At 40.7% G+C, this 12,803-nt stretch overlaps 1 protein-coding gene across 1 annotated transcript in view; it reads right to left on the bottom strand.

Annotated features, from left to right (window-relative positions):
• Blm (BLM RecQ like helicase) overlaps positions 1–12,803 on the bottom strand; it is a 79,581-nt gene that overhangs the window by 55,296 nt on the left and 11,482 nt on the right. The window contains exons 2-3 of the mRNA XM_041650277.1: positions 3,163–3,263; positions 1,362–2,041 (exon numbers count right to left, since the gene is read on the bottom strand). Of these exons, the coding sequence (XP_041506211.1) occupies positions 1,362–2,041; positions 3,163–3,260 (778 nt within the window). The 5' untranslated portion in view covers positions 3,261–3,263. The remainder of the gene's footprint in view (positions 1–1,361; positions 2,042–3,162; positions 3,264–12,803) is intronic.

Here is a 12,803-nt window from a genome sequence, read left to right as displayed (position 1 = left end):
TAGAGACTCAGAAGGAATCTGGAGGCAAGAATTGTTTTTTGTTTTTGTTTTTTTTTTGGTTTTTCGAGACAGGGTTTCTCTGTGGTTTTGGAGCCTGTCCTGGAACTAGCTCTTGTAGACCAGGCTGGTCTCGAACTCACAGAGATCCGCCTGCCTCTGCCTCCCGAGTGCTGGGATTAGGAGGCAAGAATTGTTGCAGAGGCCATGGAACACTGTTTATTAGCTTGCCCATCCTGTTTTCTTATAGCACCCAGCACTATCAGCCCAGGGGTTGCACTGCCTAGTGAGCTGGGTAATATTTTGCATAGTTCTATAATCAAATTTTTTTTATTATTTAAGGTAAACATGACTACAAAAATTAAAGCTTAAAAATTACAATGAAGCCGGGCGGTGGTGGCGCACGCCTTTAATCCCAGCACTCAGGAGGCAGAGGCAGGCGGATCTCTGTGAGTTCGAGGCCAGCCTGGTCTACAAGAGCTAGTTCCAGGACAGGCTATAAAGCTACAGAGAAACCCTGTCTCGAAAAATCAAAAAAAAAATAACAACAAGCTAAAAGTAATTATTGAGGAAGTGTAAATGTTTAATGAATTTGCTCTAAGCTAAGTGCAGTGTTTACAATGTACGGAAATGGATAGCAACATCCTATGCCTCCACATTCACTTCCACTCGCTCAGAAAAGCTTCTTGTTCTCAGCTCCATTCGTGGTATGTACTCTATTCAGTACAATATTTATATTTACTATACTTTTTGCATACTTAGAAATGTTTGGATACACAGATATATTCCGTTGTGTACAAACACCTACAGTATTCACAGACGTATGTTTTTGGAGCCTCTGATCAAGAGGCAAACCATATAGCCTAGGTGTAAAGTAGGCTCTGCCATCTAGGTTAAAGTGCACTATGGTACTGGCAAGATGACATGGCATAATGTGTTTTCAGAACATATCCTTTGAGCTGGAGAGATGGCTCAGAGGTTAAGATCACTGACTGTTCTTCCAAAGGTCTTGAGTTCAATTCCCAGCAACCACATGGTGGCTCACAACCATCTGTAATGAGATCTGGTGCCTTCTTCTGGCCTGCAGCTGTACATGCAGGCAGAACACTGTACACATAACAAATTAAAAAAAAACAAAACATATCCTTGTCACTAAGTGATACGTGACTGTAATAAACAGAATGATTAGATATTACCATTAATGCAGACCTTACTTTCTTCATGTATAAAACCACAGAGCTAACCCCGACATAGCAGATATTAAGACCCTCAAGAACAAACCTGCTTTCCACTGTTCCCAATGCTTAGCTTTCAGTTAAAAAAGTACTGTAAACATACTGAAATGAAGATGAGATGATGGCTACCTTTTTCAGCTTCCAAATGAGCTTCCAAAGACTGACTTTCCTGAGTATCTTTCTTCATGAGCTCTTCAGAACAAGGGTCATTGTCGATGACAATCACATCACTGCTCAGGCATTCTGACTCATCCTTCTGGTCCTTGGTTAAATCCACTTGTGGGTTTTCCGGGGAAGGTGTCAAATAAGCCTTTACTGTACTTGCTTTATGAGATAGTGGTTTAAAAAAGTTTCTCTTAGTCTTTTTTGATTTCTGAGCGGTGCTTGCTCTTACGGCAGGATTTTTGGTCCGAGAAACAAATGCATCGGATGCTGAAATATCAAAGTCATCCATATCAGCCCAGTCATTGAGGGACTCTGGTGAAGAACTAAATTCTAATTTCTTGAAAACAGCAATGTGGGGTTTCTTTACAGCTGGGGTTTTTATAGCTGAGACTTCCTGAGGAGTCTGTGCCAAGTCCAGCAGTGGCGGTTCAGGACAGGGCCCCTTGGTTTGCTGTCCTCCTGGGGAGTTTTTGAAGGAGTCACCAGTCCCAGGCTGCTGCTTTGGTGTGTGCAGCAGAGGCTCCGTGACTGGAAAGGCCTCAGACACATTCACATCTTTATCACTTAGCGCGGGGGTTTTTACCACTGACACACTGGTTACAGACACATCGCCCTCTGATGTTTTCTTTTTAAAAGTAAAACCTCTGAAAAACAATGACAAAGCTGAAATTAGATTAATTCATTTGTTTCTGATGCTGGGGACTGAACCCAGGGCCTCATTTATGCTAAGTGTTCTAACATAAGCTACAATCCCAGCCCCTAGATAGATCCATTTCCATTTTACTTAACTCACTCACCTATAAAGCATATTTTCAAATGCAAATTGCATTAGTTTTATTACAAATAAGCACAGAATCCATCTCCCTCTGTGGCTTTGAAATTTTCCCAGGTAACAAATGCATCTGGCTTCTCTGATCCTTCCCATTCAGAGGCTAACTACTGAGGCTCAGAGTTCCTAGGCCAGGCCCACACTTTATTTTTCAGGCTGCCAATCCTTAATAACACCTTCAGAAGGAAGAGACAGACTGTGTGGGAAGAAAAAAAAAAGGTTGGTACTCTAACTGGCTTTAGTTATTCTGATAAAAAATATATTTTTTTTAAGAGACAAAAGAGTTAAAAAAGAAAGAAAGCAAAGAAACTGCTGAGATCTGAAGGACATAGGGGAGGCAGGAGTCCTGGCTAGGTGCTGAAATTAATGGCACGAAGGTCATGGTGCACCTGGAGCAGTGCCTGCACCCTAGGGGCACAACAAATACAAATTATTATTAGGCGCCATTAGAAACTTGGGATATAGCTTGCAGGAGACATCAGAACAAAAGTGGTCATTTCCCTACAAAGTTTGGCAGATCATATGAGATTATATTCAAGTATAATATCTGCTCATATTTTCAAGAAAATTCATTACTTGTTCATCCAACTTTGCTGAATAAGTAAGTATGTGCCAGGAGCCGTGTAAAGCTGCAGAGCAATCACTACCCAGATCTGCCTGAATACGCTCTGCTAGCAATGTGCAAAGTTAGAAAACCAACGAGCCCCTCACCTCCTCTGTAAAATGGCCGAGCCGAAAGAAGCAGGTGTGGAGAGGGTCCTAGCACACAGGAGGCTAGGGCAGGCTGCTGCAGGTGTGAGGGAAGCTAGCCTGAACCACAGTAAGTTCTAGGCCACTGGGAGATATAGATAGGATCCTCCTTTAGACAGAGCTGAGAGACAAGAGCTCCATTTGTATGACACGAGTTATTGTCCACATGCTAATAAATATACTTACGAAGATTTGGGTTTTGTAAGATTCAATTTATTATTAAGTTTTCTGGCTGAGTGGCGCTGCAGTTGCTCCTGTAGATTGTTCAGAGGAACAGCAGCCATGATCTAAAGAGGAAAAAGGCAACCATTAGTGGAGTTAGGTAATCTGTACCATTCAACATATTTATTGAGGCAGTAAAGGACTGGACTCAGTCACTGTTCCAAACGTGCCCAGAGTAACATGCTTTCATTACTTCTTTTACTTTTCTTTTTTGTTTTTCTGGTCAACAGATTGCTTTACCATTTACATCTGGTGACATTTAAAACATAATTTTTAACTAGCTAAAGATTTACTTGAATAACAAATAGCCTGGTTTCCCCCCTTTCCTCAACAGATGCTAAAATCAACACAATAGATGTTAGAGAAGCAATGATTAGAAAAGGGCTGAAGAAAAAAGGGGTCTGGCCTAGGCTTGGAGAGTAAAAAGGAAGAGGACAAGAAGGGAGGGGGAAGAATAATCAAAGCAAACTAGCAAGAACACCCAGTGAGTGAATTCTCTGTCCAAAGGTAAAAATCTGGTAAAGATAGAAGAGCATCTGCAGTGAGTGCAAAGGGTGACCAGCAAGAGAGAGTGCTGCATAATCAGCTGGCTGCAGCCTAGAACAGTGTGTCACATCCATGTATATCCCTTGTGTAACAAGCGCTGCACTGCACAGCTCAAACCACCTGGATATCACTGAGCTAAAGAAAGACAGTGGTCATCTATGAAGAGTTTAAAAGGAGGTTATTTCAGATAAGCTATACCCCCCTTTCCCACTCTACCTGGATTTAAACAGCATTTACAGTTAGTGTATATGTGTACAGCTGCACGCATGCATGATGGAGGGGCACCTGCCACACTTGTGGAGGTCAGAGGACAACTTTGTGCAGCTGCTTCTTTCTTTCCACCTTTATGTTGGTTCCAGGGATCGAACCTGGTCCTTGGTTTACAGAGCAAGCACCTTTACCCACTGAACCACTTTACAGGCCCCATTTCTTCCTGACACTAGGTGTGGTGCTTTAATTAAGAATGACTCTCATAGACTCATATATTTGAATGCTTAGTCACCAGGTAGGGGAACTCTTTGATAGGATTAGAAGGATTAGGAGGTGTGGCCTTGTTGAAGGAAGTATATCACTGGGGGTAGGCTTTGAGGTTTCAGAAGCTCCAGCCAGGCCCAGTGTCTCTTCCCCACTTCCTTCCCTCCCTCTCTTCCTCCCTCCTTCCCGTCTGCAGATCCAGATGTAGAACTCTCAGCTCCTTCTCCAACACCATGTCTCTCTGCATGCTGCCATGCTCCCCACCATGACGACAATGAACTAAGCCTCTGAAACCTAAGCAAGCCCTAATTCTTTCTTTTTATAAGAGTTGTGGTTATGGTGGCTCTTCGTGCAACAGAACAATGACTAAGATAGAAGTGTTTGCTGTTTCAGGAGGGATAGATAGTTCTATCATGTTACATGTAATAATAACCTGGTTAAATATATAATGTATTTTGTGATTCTATGTAGAATAGTTATAACATGTTAGATGTAATTATGACCTGATTGTTTTTATTTGGAAATTAAGCATGACATAAGGAGATATGATTGTGTTAAGTTGACAAGTGGTAGACTTATGGTGACAACTCTTGGTTGTCAACTTGACTACATCTGGGCGGGCATACCTGTGAGTGATTTTTTTTTTTTCTTAAACAAAATAGAGGGTCAAACAAACTGGAAAACCATATCCAAGCCAAGCATGGTGGCTCCTACCTGTAATTCCAACACTTGGGAGAATCAGAGTTTGAGGCCAGCCTGAGGTACACAGTAAGCTCAAAGTCAGCATGGTCTACACCTATCCCCAAAAACAAATGATGAAAAGAATACACGATTGTAGACGGAGGTTTCTGTCCTGCCTGGCCCCAAAGAAACACACAGAGGCTTATAAGCTGTTTGGCTTATTAGCTTAGGCTCATTATTAACTAGTTCTTACAACTTAAATTAATCCATAATTCTTATATATGTTTAGCCATGTGGCTGGGTAACTTTTCCCATTGTAACATTTTCTTTTTTTGTTGTTTTGTTTTTTGTTTTTCGAGAAAGGGTTTCTCTGTGTATCTCTGGCTGTCCTGGAACTCACTCTGTAGACAAGGCTGGCCTTGAACTCACAGAGATCCATCTGCCTCTGTCTCCCTAATTGCTGGGATTAAAAGCACACGCCACCACTGCCCAGCTCAGTGCAGCATTTTCATCTTGCTTCCTCTACATCTGGGTGGTGACTGCAGACTCAGCCTTTCCTCTTCCCAGAATTCTCCTAGTCTGGTAGCCCTGCCTATACTTCCTTCCTATCTACTGATGAACCACCATTTTATTAAACCAATACAAGTGACAAATCTTTACAGGGTACAGGCATTATCCCACAATAGATGAATAAAGGAATCTAATTTGAACTATGTCTTAAATTAATAAGATTTCAGACCAGAAATCGAGGGAGCCTATATTATTTAACAGCCAGATCATAATATTCAGAGGTAGTCTTTTTTTTTTTTTTTTTAATTTTTGGTGGTACTGACGATTGAATTTAGTTAGGGCTTCAAACACCCTAGGCAAGTGAACTCTCACTAAGGTACATTCTTACCCCTTTAAAAACTTTGACTTGGGGCTGGAGAGATGGCTCAGAAGTTAAGAGCACTGACTTCTTTTCCAGAAGTCCTGAGTTCCCAGCAACCACATGGTGGCTCACAACCATCTATAGTGAGATCTGGTGCCATCTTCTGGCATGCAAGCATACATGGAAGGAATGTTGTATACATAATAAATAAATAAATAAATAAAAAATAAAAATAAAAACGTTGACTTTGAGACAGGGTCGCACTAAAAAAGTTTTCCAGATTGACCTTGAAACCAAGATCCTCCTGCCTTAAGCCTCCCCAGTAGTTGGACTACAGGCCTCTGCTACCAGCCAGGGCTCTAAGGAAAATATCTTCTAAAGAGTCCCCACACACACACTTTAACTTTTTTGTTTGTTCTAATTTTGTTGTTTTGAGGCAGGGTCTTTCTATGTAATCCTAGCTGTCTTTGACTCACAGAGATATGCCTACTTCTGCCTCACAGTGCTGGGTTTACAGGCTCCTGGGATTCAAGACCTGTGACATCACATCCCCTTTGCCTTTTTACTATTTGTCTGTTCATTGAGTGTGGGGAACTCAAAAGATAACTTATAAAAAACATCAGTTCTCTCCTTTCACCACACCAGCTCTGGGAATAAAGTTCAAGTCGTCAGTTTTGGCAGCAGGTGCCTTTATCCACTAAACCATCTCATCAGCCCTATTTATGGAGTTTTAAAGTAGCAGAAAAGGACTTTAACCATTGGTCACTTCAAGGCTTATCTTTAAAACTAGCTATTTAAAATTATCCAAATAATTTAAGCAACAATGATCATAAAAATAAATAAAAAGGGATGGCTCAGTGGTTAAGAGCACTGACTGCTCTTCCAGAGGATCTGGGTTCAATTCCCAGTACTGACATGGCAGCTCACAAATGTCTGTAATTACAGTTCCAGAAAACTCGACACCCATGGCAAAACATCTATACACATAAAAATTAAAAAATAAAAACTAAACTGGGTGGCGGTGGTGCACACCTTTAATCTCAGTACTCAGGAGGCAGAGGCAGGCGAATCTCTGTAAATTCAAGACCAGCCTGGTCTACAAGAGCTACTTCCAGAACAGGCTCCAAAGCTACAGAGAAACCCTGTCTTGAAAAACCAAAATCAATCAATCGACCAATAAAACAGAAGGAACTGATTATCTAAGTTAGCCAAGTATATTAAATATCCTAAAAATACTAAGACGGAGCTGGAAAAGATGGCTCAGTGGGCAAGGGCACTGTCTGCATGAGGACCTAAGTTCAGATCCCAGCACCCATATAAAAAGCCAGGTGTGGCTACATGCCTACAAGCAGTGCTGGAGAATGGGGAGAGGCAGGAAAATCACTAGGGCTTGCTGGCCACCAGCCCACCTTCAGGATCAGTGAAAGACCCTGTCGCAAAGGAATAAGGCAGAGAGTGATATACAGAAAAACATCCAATTTCTTCTGGCTCCCATACATGTGAGCACACACAGGCTCATGCATGTATACATGAGACCATATGCTATACATGCATGCCATATAATACAAAATTATAAACAATAACAAAGAAAGAGTAATAAGAAAAGGGCTACTGCTAGAAAATATATAATTATTAAAACAAAAGAAAGATATTTTTAAAAAAACCTTTAATAAGTATTGCCAGTCAGAGGTGGCATACACCTTTAATCCCAGCACTTGGGAGGCAGAGGCAGATGGATCTCTGGGTTTGAAACCAGCATGGTGTACAGAGTGAGTTCCAGGACAATCAGCTACACAGTGAAACCCTGTCTTGAAAAACAGAACAAAAAATGAGCCAAGCATGGTGGCACAACAGCACTCAGAGGCAGAGACAGGCGGATCTCTGTGACTTTAAGGCCAGTCTACAAAGTGAGTTCCAGGACAGATTACACAGACTGTAGTAAAATCAAATCAAATCAAGTTGTAAACGATAGATAAATAAATAAACCTCTTTAATAACACAGAGACGTGACAAAGAAAAGTTTTTTGGGGGGTGGAGGATTCCATTTCTTTCAAATAAATGAGCAATTTTTAGATTTCTCAAAATTAGGACAACTTCTTTTTCTAGGTCAAACTTTGCTTTTATTCCTTTCGTTGCAACAAGAGCTACTTCAGAATATCAAGAGGTAGACTGCCAAAAAGACTATTCCTTACTCTAGTTCTCTGCTGAAAATACAGCCAAGCTCAGCAAGCCTCACCAGGTGACTTGCCAGTGGGGAAAGGTGATCTTCCCTGGGGCAAAAGTGGTAAGCCTCAACATGTGAACAATCATAACTTCATAAAGCTCAACTGGGACCCTAGAAATAAGAGGCTGTCTAGCAAACCAAACATCAAGTAAACAATTTCTGAACAGAAACATTAGATAGGACCTTCATTAATGTCCTATGTCTCTTTAATAGGGCTAGTTTTGATTATCAACTTGATAGAATCTAGAATCATTTGGGAAATGAGCCTGTAGGTGTGTTGTGAGAAAATGGACTCATTACATCACGTGAAACAGGAAGAGACATCCTACTTATGTGTGGGACCTTCCCTGGCTGGGGAGGCCGGGCCGTGAGTGGAGAGGGCAGCTGAGCAGCCATGAACGCTCATCCATCCCTCTGCTTTCCGACTGTGGATACCACGTGACCAGTTCAAGCTCCTGCTGCCTTGACCTCCCTGACATGATGGACTGTACATTGAACTACAAGTTAAAATAAATCCTTTCTCCCTGGTGGTGCTTTGTCAGGGTATTTTATCATAGCAACAGCAAGGAAACTGGGACAAGACATGTAACACTCTCTCTAACCTAAAGTAGAAAAACAGCTGTCCAAATGTATTCCTGAATTAATTATACTTATCAGAGCTTCAAAGCCCATTTTCCCAAGAATCTTCTCATTTACAGTTGTTTAAAAATATAGATTTATTTCATTTTTTTAAAACCTACCACATGATCATATCATCACATGCTGAAAAAGCCTTTGACAAAATCCAACAATCCTTCATGATAAAAGTATTGGAGAGATCAGAGGTAAGTAAGAAACATATCTAAACATAATAAAGGCAACTTACAGCAAGTCTATAGCCAACATCACATTAAATAGAGAGAAACTCAAATGAATTCCACTAAAATCAGAAACAAGACAAGGCTGTCCACTCTTTCCATATCTATTCAATATAGTACTTGAAAACTTAGCCAGAGCAATAAGAAAACTGAAGGAGATCAAGGGGATACAAATTGGAAAGGAAGAAGTCAAGGTATTGCTATTTGCAGATTAAGATATAGTATATACAAGTGACCCCAAAATTCTATCAGAGAACTCCTGCAGCTAATAAATACCTTCAGCAAAGTGGCTGGATACAAGATTAATTGAAAAAAAAATTGGGAGCCCTCCTATATACAAATGACAAATGGTCTGAGAAAGAAATCAGGGAAACAACACCCTTCACATAGCCACAAGTAATATAAAATATCTTGGCATTACTCTAACCAAGTAAGTGAAAGACCTGCATGATTAAAAAAAAAACCTTCAAGTCTTTGAAGAAGGAAATTGAAGAAGATTATCAGAAGATGGAAAGACCTCTCATACTAATGGATCAGTAGGACTAGCATAGTATGCTGCAGGCGGACCTTCCACTTCTTCAGCCAATAGTCGCTGAAGTACGAGCCCATTGGGCTGCAGGAGAGCCTTCAAAATTCTAACACAATTCCTTACAGACCTTGAAAGAATAATACTCAACTTCATATGGAAAAAAAAAAAACCAGGATAGCCTAAACAATCCTGCACAATAAAAGAACTTCCAGAGGAATCACCATCCTTGACATCAAGTTGTCCTGTAGAGCTGTAGTAATAGAAACCACATGGTATTGGCATAAAAACAGACACACTAATCAACAAAATTGAATCGAAGACTCAGACACAAATCTACATACCTATGGCACCTGATTTGACAAAAAAGTCAAAATTATACAACAGGAAAAAAAGCATCTTCAACAAATAGTGTTGGCTTAATCAGATGCCAGCATGTAAAAGACTGCAAACAGATCCATATCTATCACCATGCACAAAATGCAAGTCAAAGTGGATCAAAGACCTCAACATAAACCAGACACACTAGACCTGATAGAAGATAAAGTGGGGAGTAGTCTTGAACTCACTGGAACAGGAGATAGCTTGAATAGAACACCAATAGTGCAAATATTAAGATCAACAATTAATAAATGACACCTCATGAAACTGAAAAGCTTCTGTAAGGCAAAGGGCACCATCATGAGGATAAAAGGCAGCCTACAGAATGGGAAAAGATTTTCACCAACTCCACATCTGACATAGAGCTAATATCCAAAAAATATAAAGAAAAAAAGAAATTAGATATCAAAAAATTAAATAATACAATTTTAAAAATGAAGTACAGATCTAAACAGAAAATTATCAACAGAGGAAACTCAAATGGTCAAGAAACACTTAAAGAAACATTCAACATCCTTAGCTATAAGGGAAATGTAAAGCAAAATGATTCTGGGATTCTCTCTTACAGCTGTCAGAATTGCTAAGACCAAAAACACTAATGACAACTTATACTGACGAGGATAGAAAACAAGGGGAAAACTCCTCCATTGCTGGTGGGAATGCAAACTTGTACAGACACTCTGGAAATCAGTATGGTGCTTTCTCAGAAAATTGGGAATCGACCTACTTCAAGATCCACCTATACCACCTCTGGACAAACACCCAAAGGATGCCCGATCCTAACACTTGCTCAACTATGTTCATAGCAGCTGTATTTATAATAGCCAGAGCCTGGAAACAAACTAGATGTCCCTCAACCAAGAATGGATAAAGAAAATGCGGTACATTTACACAGTGGAGTACTGCTCAGCTGTTAAAAACAATGACACCAGGAAATATGCAAGCAAATGGAGGGAACTAGAAAATAATCCTCCTGAGTGAGGTGACCCAGACCCAGAAATGAACATGGTGTATACTCACTCACAAGTGGGTAGTAGCTGTAAAGTAAAAGATAATCATGCTACGGTCCACAGACCCAGAGGGGCAAAGGAGGGCTTAAGAGGGACACATGGATCTCCCTGGGAAGGGGAAACAGAATAGATTTTGGGGATGGACTGGGGGTGGTGGCACTGGAAACAGGCAGGGGATCAAGTGTGTGCATGTGGAATACTAAGAGAAATGAATGGAATTGGGGGGCATTTTTGGGGTGAGGTGAAAACCTAGTGCAAAGGAATTCCATGGAATCTACAAGAGTAACCCTAGCAAAGACTCCTAGTGATGGGGAACATGGAACCTGAACTGGTCATCTTCTGTAACTAAGCAAGGCCTCAAGTAGAGGGACTGGGATACCAGCCACATACCTACAGCTTGCCCTACCTGCAGAGTGTTCTGGACCAGAGCCTAGCACAATCCTCATCAAAGAGACCTGAGAGATTCCATCCAGCAGCTGACGAATGATGCAGGGTCCCACAGTCAAACACAGGCAGAGCTCAGGGAGTTCTTATGCTATTCCTAATTGGGGGGAGGGGGTTGCTGCCTCTTTTGCCTACTTGTGGAACCCTTTTCTGACTACTGGGTTGCCTTAGCCAGCCTTTATGTGATAGTATATGCCTGGTCTTATAATAGTATACGATGCTGTGTTTCGTTAATATCTCTGGGAGGGGAAATAGGGAGGGTGGATCTGGGAGAGAGGGGAGCAACTGGGAAGAGAAGAGGGAGGAAAAACTGTGGAAGAGTAAAAAAAAAAACATTAAAAATAGAGTTAAGTAATTCTCAGCCTTTTACAAATAGGTTATGTTTCAATAATGTCTAGTTAACAAAATTAAGCAAAAAAATTGATAAGAAATATATAAAGAATCTACATGTTCAAAGGAGAATTTAGGAATTAAAAAGTTTAAAAACTGCCCAAACTATATCTAATCTATATGACCTATGGCTGCTTCTGCATGCACAGGAGAACTGCATAGACCACCAGCCACGCAAAGCCTAAAATTTCACTATCTGGTAATTTGTAGAAAAGCCTTATGCCCTAGATTATTGCTGGATAAAAAAAAAAATCTGAAGTACATCTATCCAATCTTTTATATTTTCTCTTCAAAATTCTTGAAGCCATAATCTCAACGGCACTGGGCACCCAGAAAGGTGATGAGAGCAGAGGATGTCTGTCTAATTTGAGAACTGCATCACCAATTTACACTTTGGAGGAAAAGACTGGAGGAAGTCAAGGTGAAGGCCCATGAAGGTTGTGAGCATTCCCACAAACTATGTTCTTTGGGGAAGAAGAAACAAAACAAAACATTAATTAAGTCCCACTCCCCAAGAATCTACAGAAAAAGTAAAGTTACCTGTTTCTAAAGGATTAACTAAGGAAAACACTGAAACCACAAACCTAAGCAACTTTCACTACCTAATTTAAAAAAAAAAATTTGAAGGTATGAATTTAAAGTCTAACACCAAGTCACTTGGCAAGCACAAAACCCTGTCTGGAAAAATACGCCTTTATTCTAGACCTTAAATAATTCCAAAAACAACTTACAAGGACAGGCACAGCAATAGCCACACAACAAGGCATGGAAATAACTAGTGAACTGATAACACTATCAGACCTGAGACAGACAACAAGATATTTGATTTTGAGAAATAAAAGGCACATTTGGCAGTATCTGTAAGACACAACATGTAAATGGGACAATAAGCACCAGTAGAGGGGGTAGTATGGTGTGTATCTGTAATTCAGAAGAAGCCTGAGATTGGAAGATTGAGAGTTCAAGTCCAGCCCGGGTTGAAGCAAAACCTTATTTCAACAACAACAACAACATAGTTATCTTCAATATGAAGAAACTCTACCTGCTCTGACAACAAACATAACTAAAAGTCAAGGATACTAGCCAGGTATTGTGGTGCACGCCTCTAGTCCCAGCACTTGGGAAAAGTGCTGCAAATGTAAGGCCAGCCTGGCCAACAGAACAAGTACCAGCACACCCTCGAGCTACATAGCAAGTCTCA

Source organism: Microtus oregoni, unplaced genomic scaffold, assembly GCF_018167655.1.
Source record: "Microtus oregoni isolate MIOR12 unplaced genomic scaffold, Mior012 000000F_ref0000247, whole genome shotgun sequence".
In the NCBI taxonomy this organism is placed as follows: domain Eukaryota; kingdom Metazoa; phylum Chordata; class Mammalia; order Rodentia; family Cricetidae; genus Microtus; species Microtus oregoni.
Note: the sequence above shows the minus strand (reverse complement) of the source record. Positions and strands in the feature narration are given on the sequence as shown.